Source organism: Pteropus alecto, unplaced genomic scaffold (genome assembly GCF_000325575.1).
Source record: "Pteropus alecto unplaced genomic scaffold, ASM32557v1 scaffold182, whole genome shotgun sequence".
Classification (NCBI taxonomy): Eukaryota; Metazoa; Chordata; class Mammalia; order Chiroptera; family Pteropodidae; genus Pteropus; species Pteropus alecto.
In genome coordinates, this window is record NW_006433946.1 from 305,469 (window position 1) to 324,849 (window position 19,381).

Consider the following 19,381-nt stretch of genomic DNA (forward strand, 5'->3'; position numbering starts at 1 on the left):
AGCTGTATTGAAGTTGGTGCCTGACAACTCTTCCTCAAATCTTCTTTTGGCCAGGTTATCTCTCACGCCATCTCTGAACATGTGGAAGACGCAGGCGTACACTCGGGAGATGCGACTCTGATGCTGCCCACACAAACCATCAGCCAAGGAGCCATTGAAAAGGTCATCATTTATAAATAAAAATGGAAGGGAAACAAGCAAAGATAAAATTTTTTTAAAAAAACGAAGTAGCAATATAGCCCCAGGTAAAATTTAATTATGAGGACTTCTTTGCTCTGAGTCTGCTGGGTATTTTAAAGGTAACAATTCCCTTCATGAACCTTTAGAGACGGTTGGGTCATACAGTAGTGCAGTGCCCCCCTAACTGTAGTGCATATTGTAGCCACCTGGGGAGCTTGTTAAAGTACAGATCCCTGGACTCTACCTTCAGTTTCTGATTCTGTAATTATGGTTGGGGCCCCAGAATTTGAATATATAACAAGTTCCCAGGTGATGCTGTTGCTACTGGTCTGGGGACACATTTGGAGAACTATGCTGCATTGGATGCTAATATTTGGAAGCCACTTACAGGTGAGCAGCATATAAAGCAAAGTTTCTCGGTTAGAAGCAGGTCTGCAGCAGTCACACAGGAATTTTCTGGAACCGATGCTTTCACTGTCCACTCCCAACCTCACCTCAAACCAGAACTTTCTGATATGTCTCTTCCTACCCCTCTTTTAAAACTAGTGGTCTAGAGACCTCCCCAGGAATGATGACTCTGCCTCAGTACTCAGCAGGCACAGCTAGGTGTATTAGAGACTCTTACCTTAACTAACTCCCATGGATGCTCCTTTCATCTTCAGGTATTAGGTCAGGTTTGGCTTTTAGTGAGCCTTTCCAAAATTCCTGCCCTCAGAATCAAGGCAGGCCTGTCTAGCTGGCTGTGCATTGGATTGGATTCTGAAGGTTTCACCTTATTCTGGAATGTAAAGGTAGCAGGATGCTTTGTCATACCAGTAGCATATAAGAACAACATCCCCGGATTTCAAATGTGCTTCATTTTCTCATATCAGGATGCATGGCTTCAAGAGCTCAGGTTTTTCCAAATCTCTCAGAGCTCAATGTGTTATGGGCTCTACTTTCTTTTATAACCAATTAATTTGCTGAACCACTCTTGTAAGTGTGATGAATGAGAAGCTCTCGCTTCTTGCCGTCAGTGCCCGCTCTTGGCATGGGTAACTTCTGGCTCTGGTTACAGGACACAGGAATTCCTACATGTGACATGCAGAGCCTCTCTGTAAGGAAGCACTGTTTCCTTCTAACCATAATGTCTACCTTGTAGAGTCCAGGGCAACAGAAAAACACATAAAAGAAATCTCCGTGCTCTCTTTGCAATACCATGTGATTTCAGTCCTGCACCTCTCAGCAGGTGGATCATGAGATTAATATAGAGTTTAGCCTTTAGTCTCTGGTCTTCAGGTAACTAAACTGAAAGGATTCTATTCATCCCTCAAAGTAAAACCAGAATATATAATTGTAGGTAGATAGGGGTATTTGGCAGAGAGATAATCTTATAAAATTAATTGTCCTTTTCCCTGGTAGCTGTTGTGAATATTTAGTACATATTATTTTGTTAACAGAAGTTTAATAGTGGCTTCTATTATTATTATTAAAAATATAGCTTTCTATAAAGAGAAATTCAAGGAATCTAAATTTAAGGTGCTGTAAATGTTTTTTGTTTTTGAACTAAGCTATATTCTTTAGTGTTATGTCATTGTCTTTTTGATCTAGGTGAAGGATGCGACCCGAAAGATCGCAAAAGCTTTTGCCATCTCTGGCCCATTCAACGTCCAATTCCTCGTCAAAGGAAATGACGTCTTGGTAAGAAATGCCAAGGTGTTTAAGAGGATACCACTGCTGCGTTAGGTCACGTTGGTTTGTGTCCCTCTGGTAATCTTCTCTGTGAACACAGCCGAAGAGAAACTGAGACCCCTGCAGCTGTTCATATCTGACTATGGGATGTTGCACAGCAAAGAATGCCTGCCTGGTCTGAAGGCACAGGCTCTCACTGGCACTGATAGTCACAACTTTGTAAAGCACTCTGATCTACTGGAAAGAAAATCACGGTCTGCCATCTACAGTGTAGTGGAGATGGGTACAGTGACGATCATAACGTAATCTGGACATGTGTAATAGTTATAAATTACATGCATAATAGTTATAAATTACATGCAGTTTTGCATCACCGCTTTCTCAGAGAAGGAAAGTGTTTTGTATACCATTTATCAAAACAAAACAAAACAAAAGAAATATTAAGTCAACTAGGTTAGTCTTAATTAATTTAGTCTATTTAATTTAACCAATCAGTAACCGATATTGATTCAGCATCTGCTATGTAAAGTCATGTGGTAACTAAAAGATTGATGAAACAACCTCTGCTCCCAAAGATCTTTAGTTTAGTGAGGACTAGAAAGAAGATGGATTTGTAGATAATGATAACATAAGAGTATAATGGCTGCTAGACAGAATATACAAATGAAATGATATTGGAGTCATAGAATAGAGAGAACACATCTGCTAATGAGTGTGTATGTGTGCGTGTGCATGCACGTGCAAGCACATATGTGCGCGAGCATGTATTTGAATGTCATATGTCTGGTTATCTGGTTTGGGGTGAATCATAAAAAATTTCAAGGAAGATTTTGTATTTTTAGCTGGATCTTAAAGAATGGCTGGAAGGAAGGTAGAGAGGACATTATATATGGAACACATCTATGAAAAAATTTGGCACATTTTAGGAGATAGTGACCACTTCAGTTTAGCAAGATCATTTTTCTTGGGAAACAGTGGAAGGTACACTTGGAAAGTAAGATTGGAGCCAGGAAAGTGGTACAAGGTAACATTGATAGAAAGGCACACTGAGGCAGGAGGATAGAAGGTCTTCAAGGACTGGACCTCAACACTGCAAATCCAATGAAGGCTCTCAGTAGGGAGGTGACATCTGAGCCCTGCATGGCATTGATCTGTCACCAGTATGTGGGGATACAATTGTGGAAAGGAAATGGAAGAAAGTCAGAGTTCGAAGACACTTCCTGAAAGAAAACCAGTTAGCAAAAGTGAGGTCAGTTGGGGAGGAAAGAGAGAAGCTGGCAAAACAAGACTTTGTCCTCGGTCAGTAACAGTTGGAACCCAAGTGGCGGGGATAATATTAATGTTGTTATGGTTGGTTCTCACCATTCTTTCTCTTCTTTTGAATTTTGTTATCTCTCCAGGTGATTGAGTGTAACCTGAGAGCTTCTCGGTCCTTCCCCTTTGTATCCAAGACGCTTGGTATAGACTTCATTGACGTGGCCACCAAAGTGATGATTGGAGAGAACATTGATGAGAAACCACTTCCAACACTGGAGAATCCCATCATTCCTTCTGAGTATGTTGCAATTAAGGTAATATTTGAAAACAATCTATTAGTCATTTTTGTAAGTTCCAAGGAAATTAAGGAACAATGTTTCATCAAAATAACCTTGGTATTTTATGAACTTTCTAACTAAAGTAATGGACTGGGGATTTACAATGCAATATAGTCAACTTTGTGTGAACTATAGTGCATTTCAAAAAAAAATTTAAATCATTTAGAATTGCATAACTCAAAACTGACTAGCAGAGTAAAATAAATAAGCTACATTTATACAGCTAGTGCATGATGGTGCCCATTTAGTTGGTAAACAGAAATCATGGACAAATTTTATTAGGATAAGCCTTGAATTATACCACTTTTGAATTGGGCCGAGATTTCAGGAATGCAGGAATCTTGAAAAAGTCTTCACCCCGTGGTGTTGGTTAAATTCTTACCACCTTGGCCACCTTTGCTTCATTCTCAATTTTTTTCGGGGGCACAATTTTTCCACTTGAAATGTTGAAATAGCTGTTGCTATTTGCAGTGGTGCTGTGAGGATGGTGCAATTGCTGGCATGTCATGAGTGATGAGAAAAATTTAAGAGAAGTTCACTAATTTCCAATATATATGTATATTTCTAAATGACACCTTATAATAGCCTCATTGTACTCCTCTAGCTGCCTCTATGTGTTCATGCACAGAGTATTTATAATTATGACTTTAACTACTTTACTGGACAGGCGTGAGGATTATGTAAATATATTTGAATTTTTTAGGTGAAACACACAGTAAAATTAATTTATATTCTGTGACATATTTATGTGACATTTACACATTTTGGGTGCCTTCAAAAGATTTCCATTTCTATGTGTAATAGTGACCTCAACCATAATTGTATTATAGCTGAGATTGTGACTTCTGGCTTTTATGGTAGAAGTTTTAAGTTGAATCTATAAATCAAAAAATATTTGTTAATCTTATTTAAGTTAATAATTTAGGATACCTTGGATTTTATAATGCTTTGAAATGAGATGTCACTTTTTATGTTGGGGAGGGTAGCATTTTATTCCTAGAGACTATGACAAAGCATAAATTTTAAAGCTTTCAGTGGGATATGCATAAAATGTTTTTAAGCGAGACCAACAAGTAGAACAAGTAGGCTCCCCTAAAATATTTTTGTACTGGAGAATCTATAAATAAATTTAAAAGTCATGTTTCTTTATTCATATACATATGCACATATACACTCACATGTATATGAGACAATTTCTAACTAAAAACAATATTGGTGGATAGATATGCATTTTTAAAAATGTTTATCTTTCAGTTTACTTTTTTCCTAGTTATCATTGTAAATGACTCTTGGCTTTTTTTTTCAAATTGCTTAGTAATAGTTCATCTTAACAGAGCCTTAGTGAGGCTCTATACCTGACAGATGAGGGTATAGAGAAGCTGAAATGTATTCTAACTCGACTAATATGATCCAGTGAAATGACTTCTCTACACTCGACAGATGAGGGTATAGAGAAGCTGAAATGTATTCTAACTCGACTAATATGATCCAGTGAAATGACTCCAAGCTAGAATCCCCATGAAAACTTAGAGGGGCGCCAGAATCAAAGGAAGAATAGTCTAGATTAGATAAATGAATATAGGCAAAAAACCAAGAATCCGATTCTTAGTAAGTTGCACTGATAAAAATAAATGAAAAAGCAGCACTCCTATCTATGTTCTGGTTCATATGAAAGTTCCGAGTAAAAGTGTCTCCAAGCAGAATGTTTTTCAAAGCCTTTTAAGAGGTGTCAACAACAGTTTAATGTTTCAGAAGTCAGCTTACAGACAGAAATTTCTGGCAAGGTAGCTCGTTGCAAGTTCAAGTCATCAGAACAAGAAGAGGAATGTTTCAAAAGCCAACTCTGTTTGGAGAGGCCAATGCCCAAACAGACTTCCTTTGAAATCACTCCAATAAGAATCTGTGTAGGCCAGATTAGAAACACTGGACTAGACTCGTCACAGGAGCCCTATTTACAGAAATAATTTGTGATTATTTAACCCAAGTTTTTGGCCAGAGCTCAAGTAATTCTTGGAACAGAGTTTTAAAGCTATTTTTGAAGTCAGATGCTTGGACCAAAGAGATTTTTTTACATGTCTACCATAGCCTAAATGAATCGTGTGAAGATGATTCACTAAATATATTTGCCCTCTCTTAGTCCTTTTATATTTTTTCTCACATATTTTCCCTTCCTGTTATTTCTGACAGGCTCCAATGTTTTCCTGGCCCCGGCTAAGGGATGCTGACCCCATTCTTCGGTGTGAGATGGCTTCCACTGGAGAGGTAACTAGTTAATGATCCAGGAACATTTGCTTAATTCTACTTTGAAATATATGATTTTGTGATCTGAATATAGTAAAGTAAGTAAGTAAATAGTAAGGGGCACACAAACTTCTGTTATCAGAGTAAATCTGAAAGGGCTTAAGAATTTTGAGCTAAAGAAAAATCTTTTATTTTTTGTGGATCAGAGTCTAAATTCTCACTTATATTTCAACATGTGAATATAATACACATGTTCCTAATTCATTTCCACATGACACATTGAGAACATCTTTCAGATACTATTCTAGACAAGGAAATATCTTCTGGGTCTTTTTTATTTTAAGGTTCTCAAGTCTTGTTGCAATAGTACCCTCCAATTAAGTCATTGGATTTTTACTAGCAATATGTAGAATAAATATACAGCATTAGAAAGATTGTGGACCTAAACATTGTACAATATGCAGATAATATGAAAAATTCAAGAACCACTTTCAAAGCACCTTTAATCTCCTAGGGATTATCTAAAAACTATAATGGGACTGGCCACTGGATGTCCCTCTTCACTTGTATTGGGACTCTCTCAGCTGAAGGTTGCTTTAAGAATGTGAAATGTGTTTCTTGTCAAGAGCCGTCAGATTCTAGAAAGTTCCCTACATGTCAGTGTCAGGACATTTTATGAATCACCTAGCCCTTGACAGACTTACTAGATACAACCTTCAAATTCTTGTCAGTGCACATTGGAGTGTCAACATCAGACTGTGAGGCATCATTGTCTCCTCTTGATACTAAGGAAAACCTGAAAGGGGGAAATGCTTAATTACAACAAATATGTGACATTTTCTGTGGTTGCTTGGTCACAAGCAAGATCTGTGATGAGTAGCCAAGTGAGACAGGAAGGCAGGCAGTGAGGAATAAATGGCGATCTTGTTTGTATTTAGACTGATGATTGCCTTCTCTTAGCCCCTTTGCTGCTTATTTTAATTTAATAAGTGAGAACACATAATTTTAAAATGAGCAGCCTTCATTAGGCTTCTCGGCTCTTGAAGGAGACACCCTTCTGGTTCATCTTGATTCCATGGTCACTTAGTAACAGGGCTGTTTTCAGCTGGTCCAAGGTTCAGATCAGAGAGAGAGAGTTGTTTTCCTTCATGCTCTTTGCTGTAGTGTGGCAAATCCATTTTCAGTGCCTAAGTCTATTCTGCTTCCAGACATACATTATTGGAGTTGTTGAAATAGGAAAATATGAAAGAATTAGAAATTCAGCTCTGCCTTTGTTGTATCTGTTTCAGAAACAGAAAGAAGAGATAATGCTTCTTCCATTATTAGAATCATATTTCCAAGTGTCACTAAGTGTGATGTTACAAGGTCTATTTTATAACTGAAATCAGAATAATAATTCTAGCTTAGTGAAATTTCAATTATGCTTCAAAAAGACATTTTTAGTATTCAAATAGCTTATTTTGGGATTGAATGAACTTTTAACTCCAGATCTAGGTATGGGGCATTTTATTTTCCTAGTCGTGAGGTGGGAGTGTTAGTCTTTAGTTTTACTATGTGTTGTTATAGCTGCACTTACGAAGATATGGTCTTTAGAATTAGATTTCCAAATTAGAATTTGGGTCCTATTAACTTATGTTGACATTACTTGAGTTAGATGGCCAGTACTCGACCAAAGAAGATGCTTACTGTGGAGTACGTACTGGTAGTCGACTGAACGTTGCAGTGATGAGAAAGTTCCTTTCACAGAAAGGGAGTCATTTGCTTAAAGAATGAATTTAGCCATCGTTACTGTAATGGTATTTCTGTACCTGTGCCACATGGTGATGTGCATGACAGGATCTACTGCCACCGTGCTCACATATACCACTCGTTATATAGTTATGGTAGCCATTTGACTTGTGGTTATATTGTAGCACATTACCACCAATGAAGCTTCTGTATATCCTAACATTATATGTTTGAAATTGTTTTTTTTACTTATGGCTGTGGTATTCAGGAGTACTAGTAGGATATTTTGGTTCATTTTGTGAATATTATTTTAAAAACAAGCTCATTTGATATTTTCATGGATTTGTTGAATTTCTCAGAAGGCTTTCTAATAAGCTGTATGACATGACTTGTAACTGATGGATCAGCAGTTATGCATTTGTGATACTGACCCATGAATTCATGCAGTGCTGCATAGCATGCACAATATACACTGTTATTTAAACATTATGTCATATTAACATTTGGCAACTCACCACATTATGGACCAGAAGCTGTGATTTGTATCCAAATAACTCACAGTAGAATTCAGTTATGTTGTTCCATGGAGTGTTGTTGGATAGAGAAAAAATTGCTTATTCATTCATTATGCTTAATTAAAAACATAAGATACATCTGTCCTGGCCAGCCTTTTTATCCCTACATTCAGATTGCTCAGGCAACTCAATAAAATCTAGCAAAGGAGTCTATGAGTAAAGTGTTTTCCATTTGTATTTGTTTTTCAGTAAGAGTGGTTGACTATTATTTGCTTCCTTTTATTTTATTTTATTTTATTTTATTTTTTATTTTATTTATTTTATTTTATTTTATTTTATTTTATTTTATTTTACTTTATTTTATTTTATTTTATTTTTTATTTATTCTAAATAGGTGGCTTGCTTTGGTGAAGGTATTCATACAGCCTTCCTAAAGGCAATGCTTTCCACAGGATTTAAGATACCCAAGAAAGGCATCCTGATTGGAATACAGGTACGTGGTATGTAGTTGTGCGTAGGCCTGTGAGCACATGCTGGGAATGGCTAGGGGCAGGGACCTTAATTGGGGTATAGAAAGGGTGGGGATTTGTTTTAAGTTCCTCTAAAGAAAACAGCAACTTATAGAAGGAATGGACATTTATTCTATATTTGTTCCCTGATTTTTGCCTTTTTCCATTGCAGTAGCCAATACAAATAAGTGAATAAATAAAAAGAAAGAAAAAGAACAATTCTCTAGTGAAGGGGTATTTGTTCTGAAAGAGATTTTGGATACCTTATAAAAGAATCTCTTCTATTCCTTGGTTATATCTTTTTTATATGTTTTACTTCTTCCTCCTTAACCCTGAACATAAGCTTTCCACAAAGTTGGGTCTTACCTCATCTTTCTCTCTCTCTGTCAATGTCTATCTCTATCTCTTAACTTTCCCCTTTGCCAGCTCATCTATGTTTACAGTATCCACTCTCCTATCTATAACTATCCTATAAATCTTAATCCTCAGCCATCTCATATTTCCAACAATCTTCTGGATACCTCTGTCTGGATGTCTCAAATCCAACACATCTCAAACTGAAGTTATATCATCCCCTCCTGATCTCCTTACATTCATCCATTCAATTTCTACTAAATGTCAAAGAGTCCAAATCGAAGAAGACATGGGCATTGTTTGGGAAAATTTCTCAGCCTGATACTCCATGACTAATTGAAAGTTCTTGAAGGACAGTGACTTTATGGTCTTAAGAGAGTCAGCACAGTATACTGTGGAAGTTCTTGAAATATTATTTGGTAACCCTTCTAAGTCAAAGTAGGGTGAAATAATTATAAATGAATATCTTTGTATAATGAAAAAAGAGCATTATTAGTTTATTATAGCAAGTCAAATGTAAATCTTAGCACAAAATGATAGCCAGTAAAGTTCTATTACTCTTTGAAATAATTATTGCAAGAATGTACAATATGTTCTATTTATAAGTTCCCTGAAAAATACTAGGTGTTTCCAATTAGTCATTCACTTTCGTCTGAGATTAGTAATTTTTGGATCCTGTGAAAACAATAGATGGTCTTACATATCACCCCTGCCGTACTTTTAATAAACTGAAACCCAGCATGGTTGCATAAAAAAAATCATTGCACTATAATTGGAACAGTATTCTCAAGCTAGTGAGTGATTATTATATATGCCATCTCTTTAGGGTGTATTAATATCAGCAAATTGGACTCTGGAGACTGGGTCGGGAGTGGCTTTGGAGAAGTTTTTGCAAAGAGTAACTTGGGATTTTGCTTTATAACAGCGCCAAAAGGGTGATGGTGAACAGTTAGAACAGGCTAACAAGATGACTTGCAATTGAGAAGCTTAATGGCAGTTTAGAGACACATCACACCATATGAGAGACTCATTATGTTATACATGGGTATTAAGTATTATTAAGTCACAAGTATGAGAGTATTTGCCCAACTTCCAGTTATGGCTTAAAGTTTAATGTGAGACCTGGGGGCATTCAGAGGAGACCATGCCCTTAGTCCTCATCTTCAAAACTAATCATACTAGTGCTAACATTTTAAAATACCAGTTTAAAAAGGCAGTGATGTATAAAATTGTGCCTTGTTTGGTTCCAGTGCTGAAGGGAAATGTGAAGCAAAAATTAATTCGATCCCTATGAAGTGTTTGTGTAATTTTGGCATCAGCGAACAGAATTTTTGCTTTGTAGGAACAAAAAAGGTTTTGGGGGTGGGGGAAGAGTTTTCCTAAAGCAATGAGGTTCTCTCCATTGAGGTTCTATCTTTCAATGCATTCATTTTTAGAGAAATCAAAGTTTCTACAACTACATGAGTTATTACAAAGAACTTTCTCCCTGTGCATGAAAGCATAATGTTAGGAATTTAAAAATACATGTATTTTAATTATGAAGTTTAAAAAGCATATTTAAAGAAATATTTAATAAAAGTATATTTAATAAAATATTTGCAGCTGTGGTAAATTTGACTGGCATGACTCCAAGCCTTCAGAGATATACAAGAATCATTTTCTGACCTACTTTATGTGGGAGACAAGGAAAAGTTGCTATCATCAACAATTAATGTGTAGTCTTGTTGTTATTATATGAAGGATTTTCATCTACAGTGATTTTTAAAAATATGTAGTTATAAATTTAACTGAACAATATGGCAGAATATACTGAGTTGAGAGTTACTAGCTTTAAAACTCACTGGACATCTTAGTTAGAATGGGACAAAATCTAATCTCAACTTTTTACCCAAGCTTCATAGCAACTGTGAACCAAGTAATTAGGGTCTCATATTTTAGGATACATTGTACTTTTTAAAAAAATCATTTTATTTAAGATGATTCCACTAGATCAGAAGAATTCATATAAATGCATTTAAATATATAAAGTCAGAACTGAAAATGACCAAAAATAGTACTGCTAATATAGAAATGTACTGCTAACATATATACAAGGGGAGGCATTTAGATGAGTTATGTAATGAAGTTGTAAGAAATAGTCCATAACCTCATTTCGATCTCTTAATATAATCACTCGTTTAGCATGATGCTGTGTAGACTTTACTCACAGGAGAGCACTGGTAGTCAGCACTGTTGCAGTTAATTTGCCTTATTATTCCTTCATGAATAAATGGGGAGAATGGTCAATATCTACCCCATTCATTTGAGGTAAAAGTCTTCTTTTCTCTTTATCTCTCTATCCTGACTTGCCTGCCTGCCTTGAGTAGAAGGATTTAATTGAAGATACCTTAACTCATTAATTCTTCACAAGTTACAAGAGAAAATTGGGGGAAAAATGAAGTATGAGAAGAGGTAAAAGAGACTCTAAGCCAGGAAACATTTTTTCTTAATGTTTGTAGTAACACATATTTTAAATAGTAAGTATTACTGGTAAACATCAGCCAGTTCTCAACATTTAGTAAATAGGTATTGTGTGTGTGTGTGTGTGTGTGTGTGTGTGTGTGTGTGTGTCCATGCACATGCGAACACACATACACTCATTAGTTATACTGCAGTCTTAATTTTTCATTTCTCTTCTCTTTCCCACTTTAATCCTTTACACACGCAGACCCTCCGTGTCTTCCATTCCGAGGTTAAATCCTATGGGTCAAATTCCTTGGGCAGTTTAAAATAGTCATAATATCATTCTTATGTAACAAGTATTAGGAAAAACAAAAATCAAGGTTTAGATTTTGTCGAAAGATCTTGTCAACTTAACTGTTACATGCACTGTGTCTAACAAGAGGCTTTTCATCGGCATAGATACTAATATAAAGAAAGCATAATGCAAGTTTATATGGCAACAAAATCATCTTTGATCTTCCTGCAGCGTTTCCAGCCTCCTTTCATCCCATCAGGCCTTATTTTTAGTTGCTATGAGTAGGCAATCTGCCTCATTTTGAAGTTTTCTGGGACACCCTTTAACAGTAAATGATTTACTCTAGAGTAGATCAAGAGCCCCGCCATTCCTTCTCCTCTGATTGGGCTATTCAGTTGAGAAGCGAGTACCATCCTGACATCTGTGCCACGGCATTGCTCAGAAACACAGAGCAAGCATTTTATTTGAAAAAAGACAACTCCAAGTGACACGAATAACCTTTTATCTGCAATACGGAATCATTAGGAACAACCATCATGTCATCAAACCAGATGTCCCTGTGGGGTCCACAGACGTGGCACGATGTTTACTTGGCTTTCTGTTCTGCAGCCAGAAATTGGAGTAATGTGAAAATGATAATTGAAGGAAATATATATATATATATTTTTCATTTTTTAAAGGACTTTTTTTCTTATAAATATTTTCCAGAAAATAAATCAGTTCGTAATTTTCACCTCTAGTTACAAATGGTTTCTTACCCAGGTATTTTCAATCAGCTATTAAATCTGGGGCAACTCAGATGCAAGCGGATGGCTGTAATTTCTTTTTGTAGAGAAGCTGTTTTATGTGTCACAAATATTCAATACATGTGTGATAGAAGTTTATAATGTGGCTATGAAAGCCAACACTCCAGACCAGAAGGCAGAGAAGTTCCTTGGCTGGGAACTGCCAATACTGTCATGTAGGATATTTATCTTTTCCACTTGGGGGACAGCGTTGAAACAGCTCCATAATGAGGTTCTGACTGGTGTCTACAAGTCTTAGAGGACTTGCTGACTTATTTTACTTTAAAATGGCAAAGAAAAAGATTGCATTGTAGTACTCCTCTCTCAACATTTTTTATAATAATAAAATGAGGGAAGGATGGTTCTCATATTTCCTATTCCCTCCTATTCCTAGATTTAAGTGTACATCAGAATCACCAGGAGGATTGTTAAAATGCAGATTACTGGGATTCACAGAGTTCCTGATTCTATAGATCTGGGGTGGGGCCCCAATTTTTGTATTCTAAACAAATTTCCAAGTGATGCTGATTTCCCAAGGGACTACATTTTAAGAACCACTCTACTTGTGAAATAATATTTTAGAAACTGATTCAACATTTTGTTATCACATAGCCATATATTATCAGTGACTTATTGCTAGGGGAAGAGTTAAGAGACTGCGAATAGTTTTGTTCGGTTCATGATTCATCAGTCAATAAGTGTTCGTTGAACACCTTTATGCCAAGTCTTCTAATGTACTTTGGTGCTTACTTAAGTTTGTTCTGTGTTTAGCAGAAGGCCATAATATAATGTTCCTTATTGGGTCGTGGGGAGGGGGGGAGTGACAAAATTCACCAGTTCATTTAGAATATTTCATATATATTTGCTGCATTTCAAGGAACCTTAAAACATGAAGAAAACCTAAATGCCATCTAATTCAGTCCCTTGCTTTCCAAGCGGAATTAAACTTGAACAAATGATTTTCCTAATCTTCTAACCCATTCTTAAAGACACTGCCACATATTTCATTAAATTGCCCTAAGGTCACTCAGTTATTTTCTGATTTTATACTTATTCATTTCTTTGTGTGTGTGTGTGTGTGTGTGTGTGTGTGTGTGTGTATAGTGATGAGCTTCTTGCAACTAAGACATTTTTCCTGTTTGGTCCTAAGTGGGAATGGAAAGCTATTTTCCTGGGCATGGTTACAATTCGTGTTCTAGGAGAATTATCCCCGAACCTACTGTAGCTGAGATTCATCCAGTTGCATTTATCTTTTCTATTTGCCAGTCGTTTCCTCTCATAAAACTGCAGTACTGGGATTGAGAGGGCCAGAATCTGAAAGAATTTTATATTTGAACCTAGTCTTTGGGGTCTTTTCCTAGGATCTAGATCTGTTCTCAGAAAGCCTCCACAAGTAAATATTAGAAGGTTTTATGGGCTGAACATGATTAAAATTGAGCAAGAATGTTGATATGTTTTGTTATCACAATTTGTAGTTTCTCTAAAACTCTGAAATAAGATCATATTCATGATTTTTTTCAACCATTACTAATATGGTTTCTAAATAGATGACAAAACATATACTAAAGTAACCAAATTATGTACAAACTTTTTACAAGGGAAAACAGCCAAAATGTTCTCATTTAAGGCAGAATGGATGTTTTTAACATTGTATGATTTTGCATACTCTATTTAGCTCAGTTACTCACACATACTCACATTAATGAAATGGAAGACAGAAGCTGATCTTTGGGTGGGACATTTGGCTTTGCTTTCTTTCACCCTGGTAACTGTCTTGCAAATACTGGCTTTTGGCTACTAGAAGGAGGTATGTTCAGAACTGGGGAACCCTCATGGCAATGGGCGGGAATCCAAGGGAGGCAGGACCTGGAAACTAGATGGGTCCAGCTGGGGCTCCAGGAAGTTCACAGCAATGGACTCTAAGAAAATATCTGAACAGTGAGATGGAACATTAGGGAAGCCTGTCTGGAAGTAAAATATATATGAGGAGTAAATTGGTTTGTGTGGTAAGTATGACAGCCAGTAGAGGAACCCAGGCTTAGAAACTAGGGTGCAAGGCAGGAATATAGTCTCTGGGGGATGAAAACACAATTATTTCAATAATAATTAATATTTAATGGAAATTTTTAATAGGGCAGTAATTATGCTAAGTTACTGTACTACACTTTAGTGCTCACTTATAAATTCACTCATTAAGTACTCACATGACCCTATGATGCAGATGCTGTTACTATTCCCATTTAGCATGTGAAGAAAGAGCATCATAGTGTGGTCAAGTTGCTCAAGGTCAACAGTTTATTATGGAGTCCCCAAGAGATAGATGCGCTATTATTCCTATTGCTTTTTTACAAATGAAGAAATGGAAGCTCAACACTAACTTTTCTAAGCACACATTACAAGTGAATGGTAAACCCAGGATGTGAAACACAGCTGAATGACTCCAGAGCCCATTCTTTTACTCTTTACTTTAGAATAAATGCAAAACTGAGTTCCAAACAATTGACTTATTACAGGGTGCTGTGCATGAGCTACTAGAACAGGGCCTAGTTATTGAAGGGCAGTACCAAGTTTGAATTCGGTAATTAGAACAGGTTGAACAGGAGAAACATCCAGCAAGGCTGGTAAGTGTGGTCTCTTAACAGTGGTGTCTTTAAATGCACCTGACAGGAAAAAGGATCCATGCAAAACTGGAGTCTGTCTGCAGACAGATTAAGTAGATTAAATAGGGAGTGGGGGGATTTGAGGGGAAGGTGAAAAGTAAGACAATAAAGAGTAAGACAACCTGGACGGAATTTCATCTACATTGAAAAATAAGTAAGAGCTCAAACTCACTATAGGAGGATAAAATTTGTCATCATCTTTAAATTTAAAACATGTGGCAACACAAGATATTGGCTTTTATGATGGCATGAGAGAATATCATATTACACATGACTAAATAAAGAACCTGTATATCTAAAAAGTGAATATTGTTAAATTCCTTTAATTTTAGCAATCATTCCGCCCAAGATTCCTTGGTGTGGCTGAACAATTACACAATGAAGGTTTCAAGGTATGTGATATAATTTTTTTCAAGTTGTTGTTGTTTTTTTAATCAGCATTGAAATCTATCCACGAGAGAGAATATCGAAGAATCCTAGGGAATGAAATAGCTCAGAATACATTCTTTCAACCTGAAAGATATAACTAACTTGATAGTTTCAAAGCTTCAGTGGACTAAAATAGTTAGAAAGACTAGTTTTACCTTTTAGCAATCATCACAAACTCAATAGAAATTGTCAGCTGAAAACTTAGAAGGTTTAGCTTATACAGAATTGGGATGAAGTTTCATATATTTACCCTTTTTCCTTTTCTGGTTTCTATACGAAGTCATAGTTTCCAGTTGTTACAGTTACATGCAAAATTCTTTGCTATGAATACCCTTATGCAAAGCCTGGGTCAGGAAAATAAAATAACTCCCAAGGCTCAGGGTGGGTGGGCCTGTGGTGGTGGGGCTCTGACAACCTAATAAATATAAATTCTCAGCCATGAATAACTATTTTTTTATTCTCTACAAAAGCAGTTATAATTGAGATTATTACATTTTTTTCTCACAGCAAATAATTTTAAAATATTTAAAGTGCCCGTGACTCCAGATACTGAGTCTGAATCTCTATTTTTGGTATTATATTGCTTCTCGTATTCACCAGTTTCTTCTACTTTATGTTTTAAATGACATGTGTGTCTCAGTAGACTTCTTTGCTTCCTAAAAGCCTTCCCTGTGATACAGTAACTGACTTTTCCATTTTAAATACAGCTGTTTGCCACAGAAGCCACATCAGACTGGCTCAATGCCAACAATGTCCCTGCCACCCCAGTGGCATGGCCCTCTCAGGAAGGACGGAATCCCAGCCTCTCTTCTATCAGAAAGTAAGAACTGGCAGAGTTATTTGAGATTGGCAGAACAGATAGGGGTTAACTTTGGGAATTGGTATGACATGAATACTTCACCTTACCTACCCTAAGTCTAAAAGTCCTCCCAGTCAATCAATTTAAAATGAGTACATTTATTGATGACCGTAAAGTTTCATTCTCTTGAACTTTGCTATTATTATGGACACGTAATGCCATATGTGCACATGGTGATATGTAGCATCTTTTAAAACAGTTTCTAGTAAGGGTGCTTCCCTTGACTGACACCGAGATCTCAGTGATGAGAATGGTGAGTGTGAAGAATGTAATGCAGCACTTTATATTTGACATCAAACTTACATTGCATATGTATGTGTATATATCAAGTATAAGATTGACCAGCTGCCTTCCACTGAAGTTATGCATCAGTGAATCAGTCAATATATTGAGTGCTTGCTACATGCAGGAGACTATAGTGAGAGCTATGATAATATCATCCATTTGATTAACTAATTTGCCATTCTTTAATCAGGTTGGTTATTATGCCTTAGGCTATGCTATCATTTTATGTGTCAGATATATTATTTTAGTATACTATGTGAGCCTTCGGGAATATCATCTCATAAACACTCACAGAACTATGTGGCATAGGTACATAGGAGATAATTTTCAGTTACTTCATAATATTATAGCTTATAGAATGGGTAGCCATACCAAATTCTATGCAATATACTATTTGTGAGAGCTCTTAAGGTAACCTATAAATCATTATCAAATTAATAAAAGGGCACATTTTTCAGAACCTTAGTAAACTTTCAATGATGCTATAAGCCCTTGCTTAGAGCTTTGTAAAACAATTATTATTAGCATTGCTTCATGCTTTTGACATTTAAATGTATTCTAGTGGGTCTTGCAGCCCAGCAGCAGAATACAAAATAGTTTAATTCAAAATCAGGTGACTTGCCTTCTCATACCATCAGCTGAGAGGCACTAGGAAGCAGGCAGTGAAGTAAAATTAATCTGAGAGTGGAAGTATGGGGGCAGGATGGACTTAAGTGCTGGAGAAATCACCTCCTTGTAAAATAAGTAAATATCTATCAAATTACCAATTCTTGTGTGGATAGATAGCATATCGAAGAGAAAACAAAACTTTCCAACCAATTAGTTAAACTTTCACCAGAATTCTTTCAAGAACACAATAAAAAATTTATAACCTCCAAAGAGTGTAATTTGAACATTTACTTAGGAATAGAGGAGGGTAAATGACAGACAACCCAGTTTGGCATTGACTTAAATGGCTGAGTAATGTATGTTAGTGTTTTAAAAATAAGTCATAAAATATACATGGTCATCTGCAAGTTTTTGTTTATTTTGTTGATTCTTCCAGACTGATTAGAGATGGCAGCATTGACCTGGTGATTAACCTTCCCAACAACAATACTAAGTTTGTTCATGATAATTACGTGATTCGGAGGACAGCTGTCGACAGTGGAATTGCTCTCCTCACTAATTTCCAGGTATGCTCTTTTTCTCAAATACAGGCTGCATGAGGATTTCTATTTCTGTTCCTCCCTTAAGAGTGTCCATCGATCTATGCACATCTCTTCCCCCCCGTCTTGTAACACTCAGAATGGAGAAGAATTTCTAGGTAGACTCTAAAATAATGGTGCTATTATGGTAGGTCATGGCTGAACTGAGACTGTTGGTGATGAAGCAATTGAGATAATCAAAAGCCACAGATAGCCACGGCTCTCTCATTACCCATTCAGTTATCCTCTAAATAAAAAGTGTGGTGCGGCACGGAATAAAGATACCAACTTTTATTTCATTGTTTCTAAGTGAAAGCCACCACATAGAAGCAACAGGTTAATGATAATGGAAGATCCAGATCTAGTGCAAGCACTGTCCAATTCACAGAAAATACCACATGAGGTGTGTTTAGTTCCACTTGGACATGATTCACCAAGTTCTTTAACATGAGAAAAAAGAAAAAACTATTCCTCAAGACTCATTAACTTTCTGCCCATCGTATTTTTTTCCCTGAGTCAGTTTTAATCCCTACGTGGGATGGGGTAGGGGGAGGATGGGATAAACTTATTCATGAGGTCTGAGATATAGGAAAAAGTTCCCATTACATAAAAATTTTTGTTCCTTTCATCCCATGCCCCTTTGAAAATTGGGATCAGAAACCATGACTTTTCACTCCTGCTTCATTAAACATTCACTTTCATATTATGTGGATTGCTAAGGTTCCTACCCTTATATTTACAGGTGACCAAACTTTTTGTTGAAGCTGTGCAGAAATCTCGCAATGTGGACTCCAAGAGTCTTTTCCACTATAGGCAGTACAATGCTGGCAAAGCGGCGTAGAGAGATGGATGCCCAGCTCCATTCTTAAACCAAGCTAAGCCACATTTTATCTAAAGGAACTGATTCCCAACTTCCTTTCCCAGATATCGATACCAAAGCTTATTTCAGTTTATACTCAGTTATGCCTTAATAGTCTTGTCTTTCACGATTAAATTGTTGTCAGTCACTTTTAAAAACCTTTCATGGAGAGTCCTTCATAAGTAACTTGTTTTTCATGGTAATTTATCTCTTTACGACTGCCTTGTTTTTGGTGGGCTAAGCTTACTCACATGCTTACCTGCAGCTAACATTTTATGGTGCCGATCATCAATAATCAAGGTAGTAAAAGTTACTGCTCTATCTTCTGAACTCTTTCTAAATATACTTCACAGACACTATTGCCATTGTTCTTAAATAGCATCTGCCACACTCAGGACACGTAAAAAAGGCAGAATACCATCAAGATTTGTTAAAATGAAATGTAGATTTAATTTATAAAGCCCTTCATTATAATGTTTGTTTTTTACTTCTTTTTAATAATCATTCTATCTGGTTTATCCAGAAATACTATTATTCCTTAACACAGTATTGAATTTGAGAAGTGTGACAGAGGTCTTTAAAAAATGGATATCTTTAAAGGACACTGGTTTGCAGTTTTGTGTTTTGGATATGTCAGCAGATGGTAGATAGCGCTGAAGTGGTTTTATTCCTGTTCTTTGGATTTTTAACCTGAGCCAAGTGAAATCTTCAGATTTATGCCACCTCCCCACCTTCCCCCACTTGTGTCAAATTTGGAGTAACTTGGAAGTTATGTTAATTCCCTTCA

The 19,381-nt window shown here is 36.4% G+C and overlaps 1 protein-coding gene across 1 annotated transcript in view; it reads left to right on the forward strand.

Annotated features, from left to right (window-relative positions):
- The window catches only part of CPS1 (carbamoyl-phosphate synthase 1), a 116,704-nt gene extending 97,536 nt beyond the window's left edge, over positions 1-19,168 (forward strand). Inside the window, exons 31-38 of the mRNA XM_006908487.1 lie at positions 1,771-1,860; positions 3,252-3,422; positions 5,634-5,708; positions 8,325-8,423; positions 15,308-15,367; positions 16,112-16,224; positions 17,594-17,723; positions 18,478-19,168. Of these exons, the coding sequence (XP_006908549.1) occupies positions 1,771-1,860; positions 3,252-3,422; positions 5,634-5,708; positions 8,325-8,423; positions 15,308-15,367; positions 16,112-16,224; positions 17,594-17,723; positions 18,478-18,576 (837 nt within the window). The 3' untranslated portion in view covers positions 18,577-19,168. The remainder of the gene's footprint in view (positions 1-1,770; positions 1,861-3,251; positions 3,423-5,633; positions 5,709-8,324; positions 8,424-15,307; positions 15,368-16,111; positions 16,225-17,593; positions 17,724-18,477) is intronic.
- Positions 19,169-19,381: the final 213 nt, after the last annotated feature.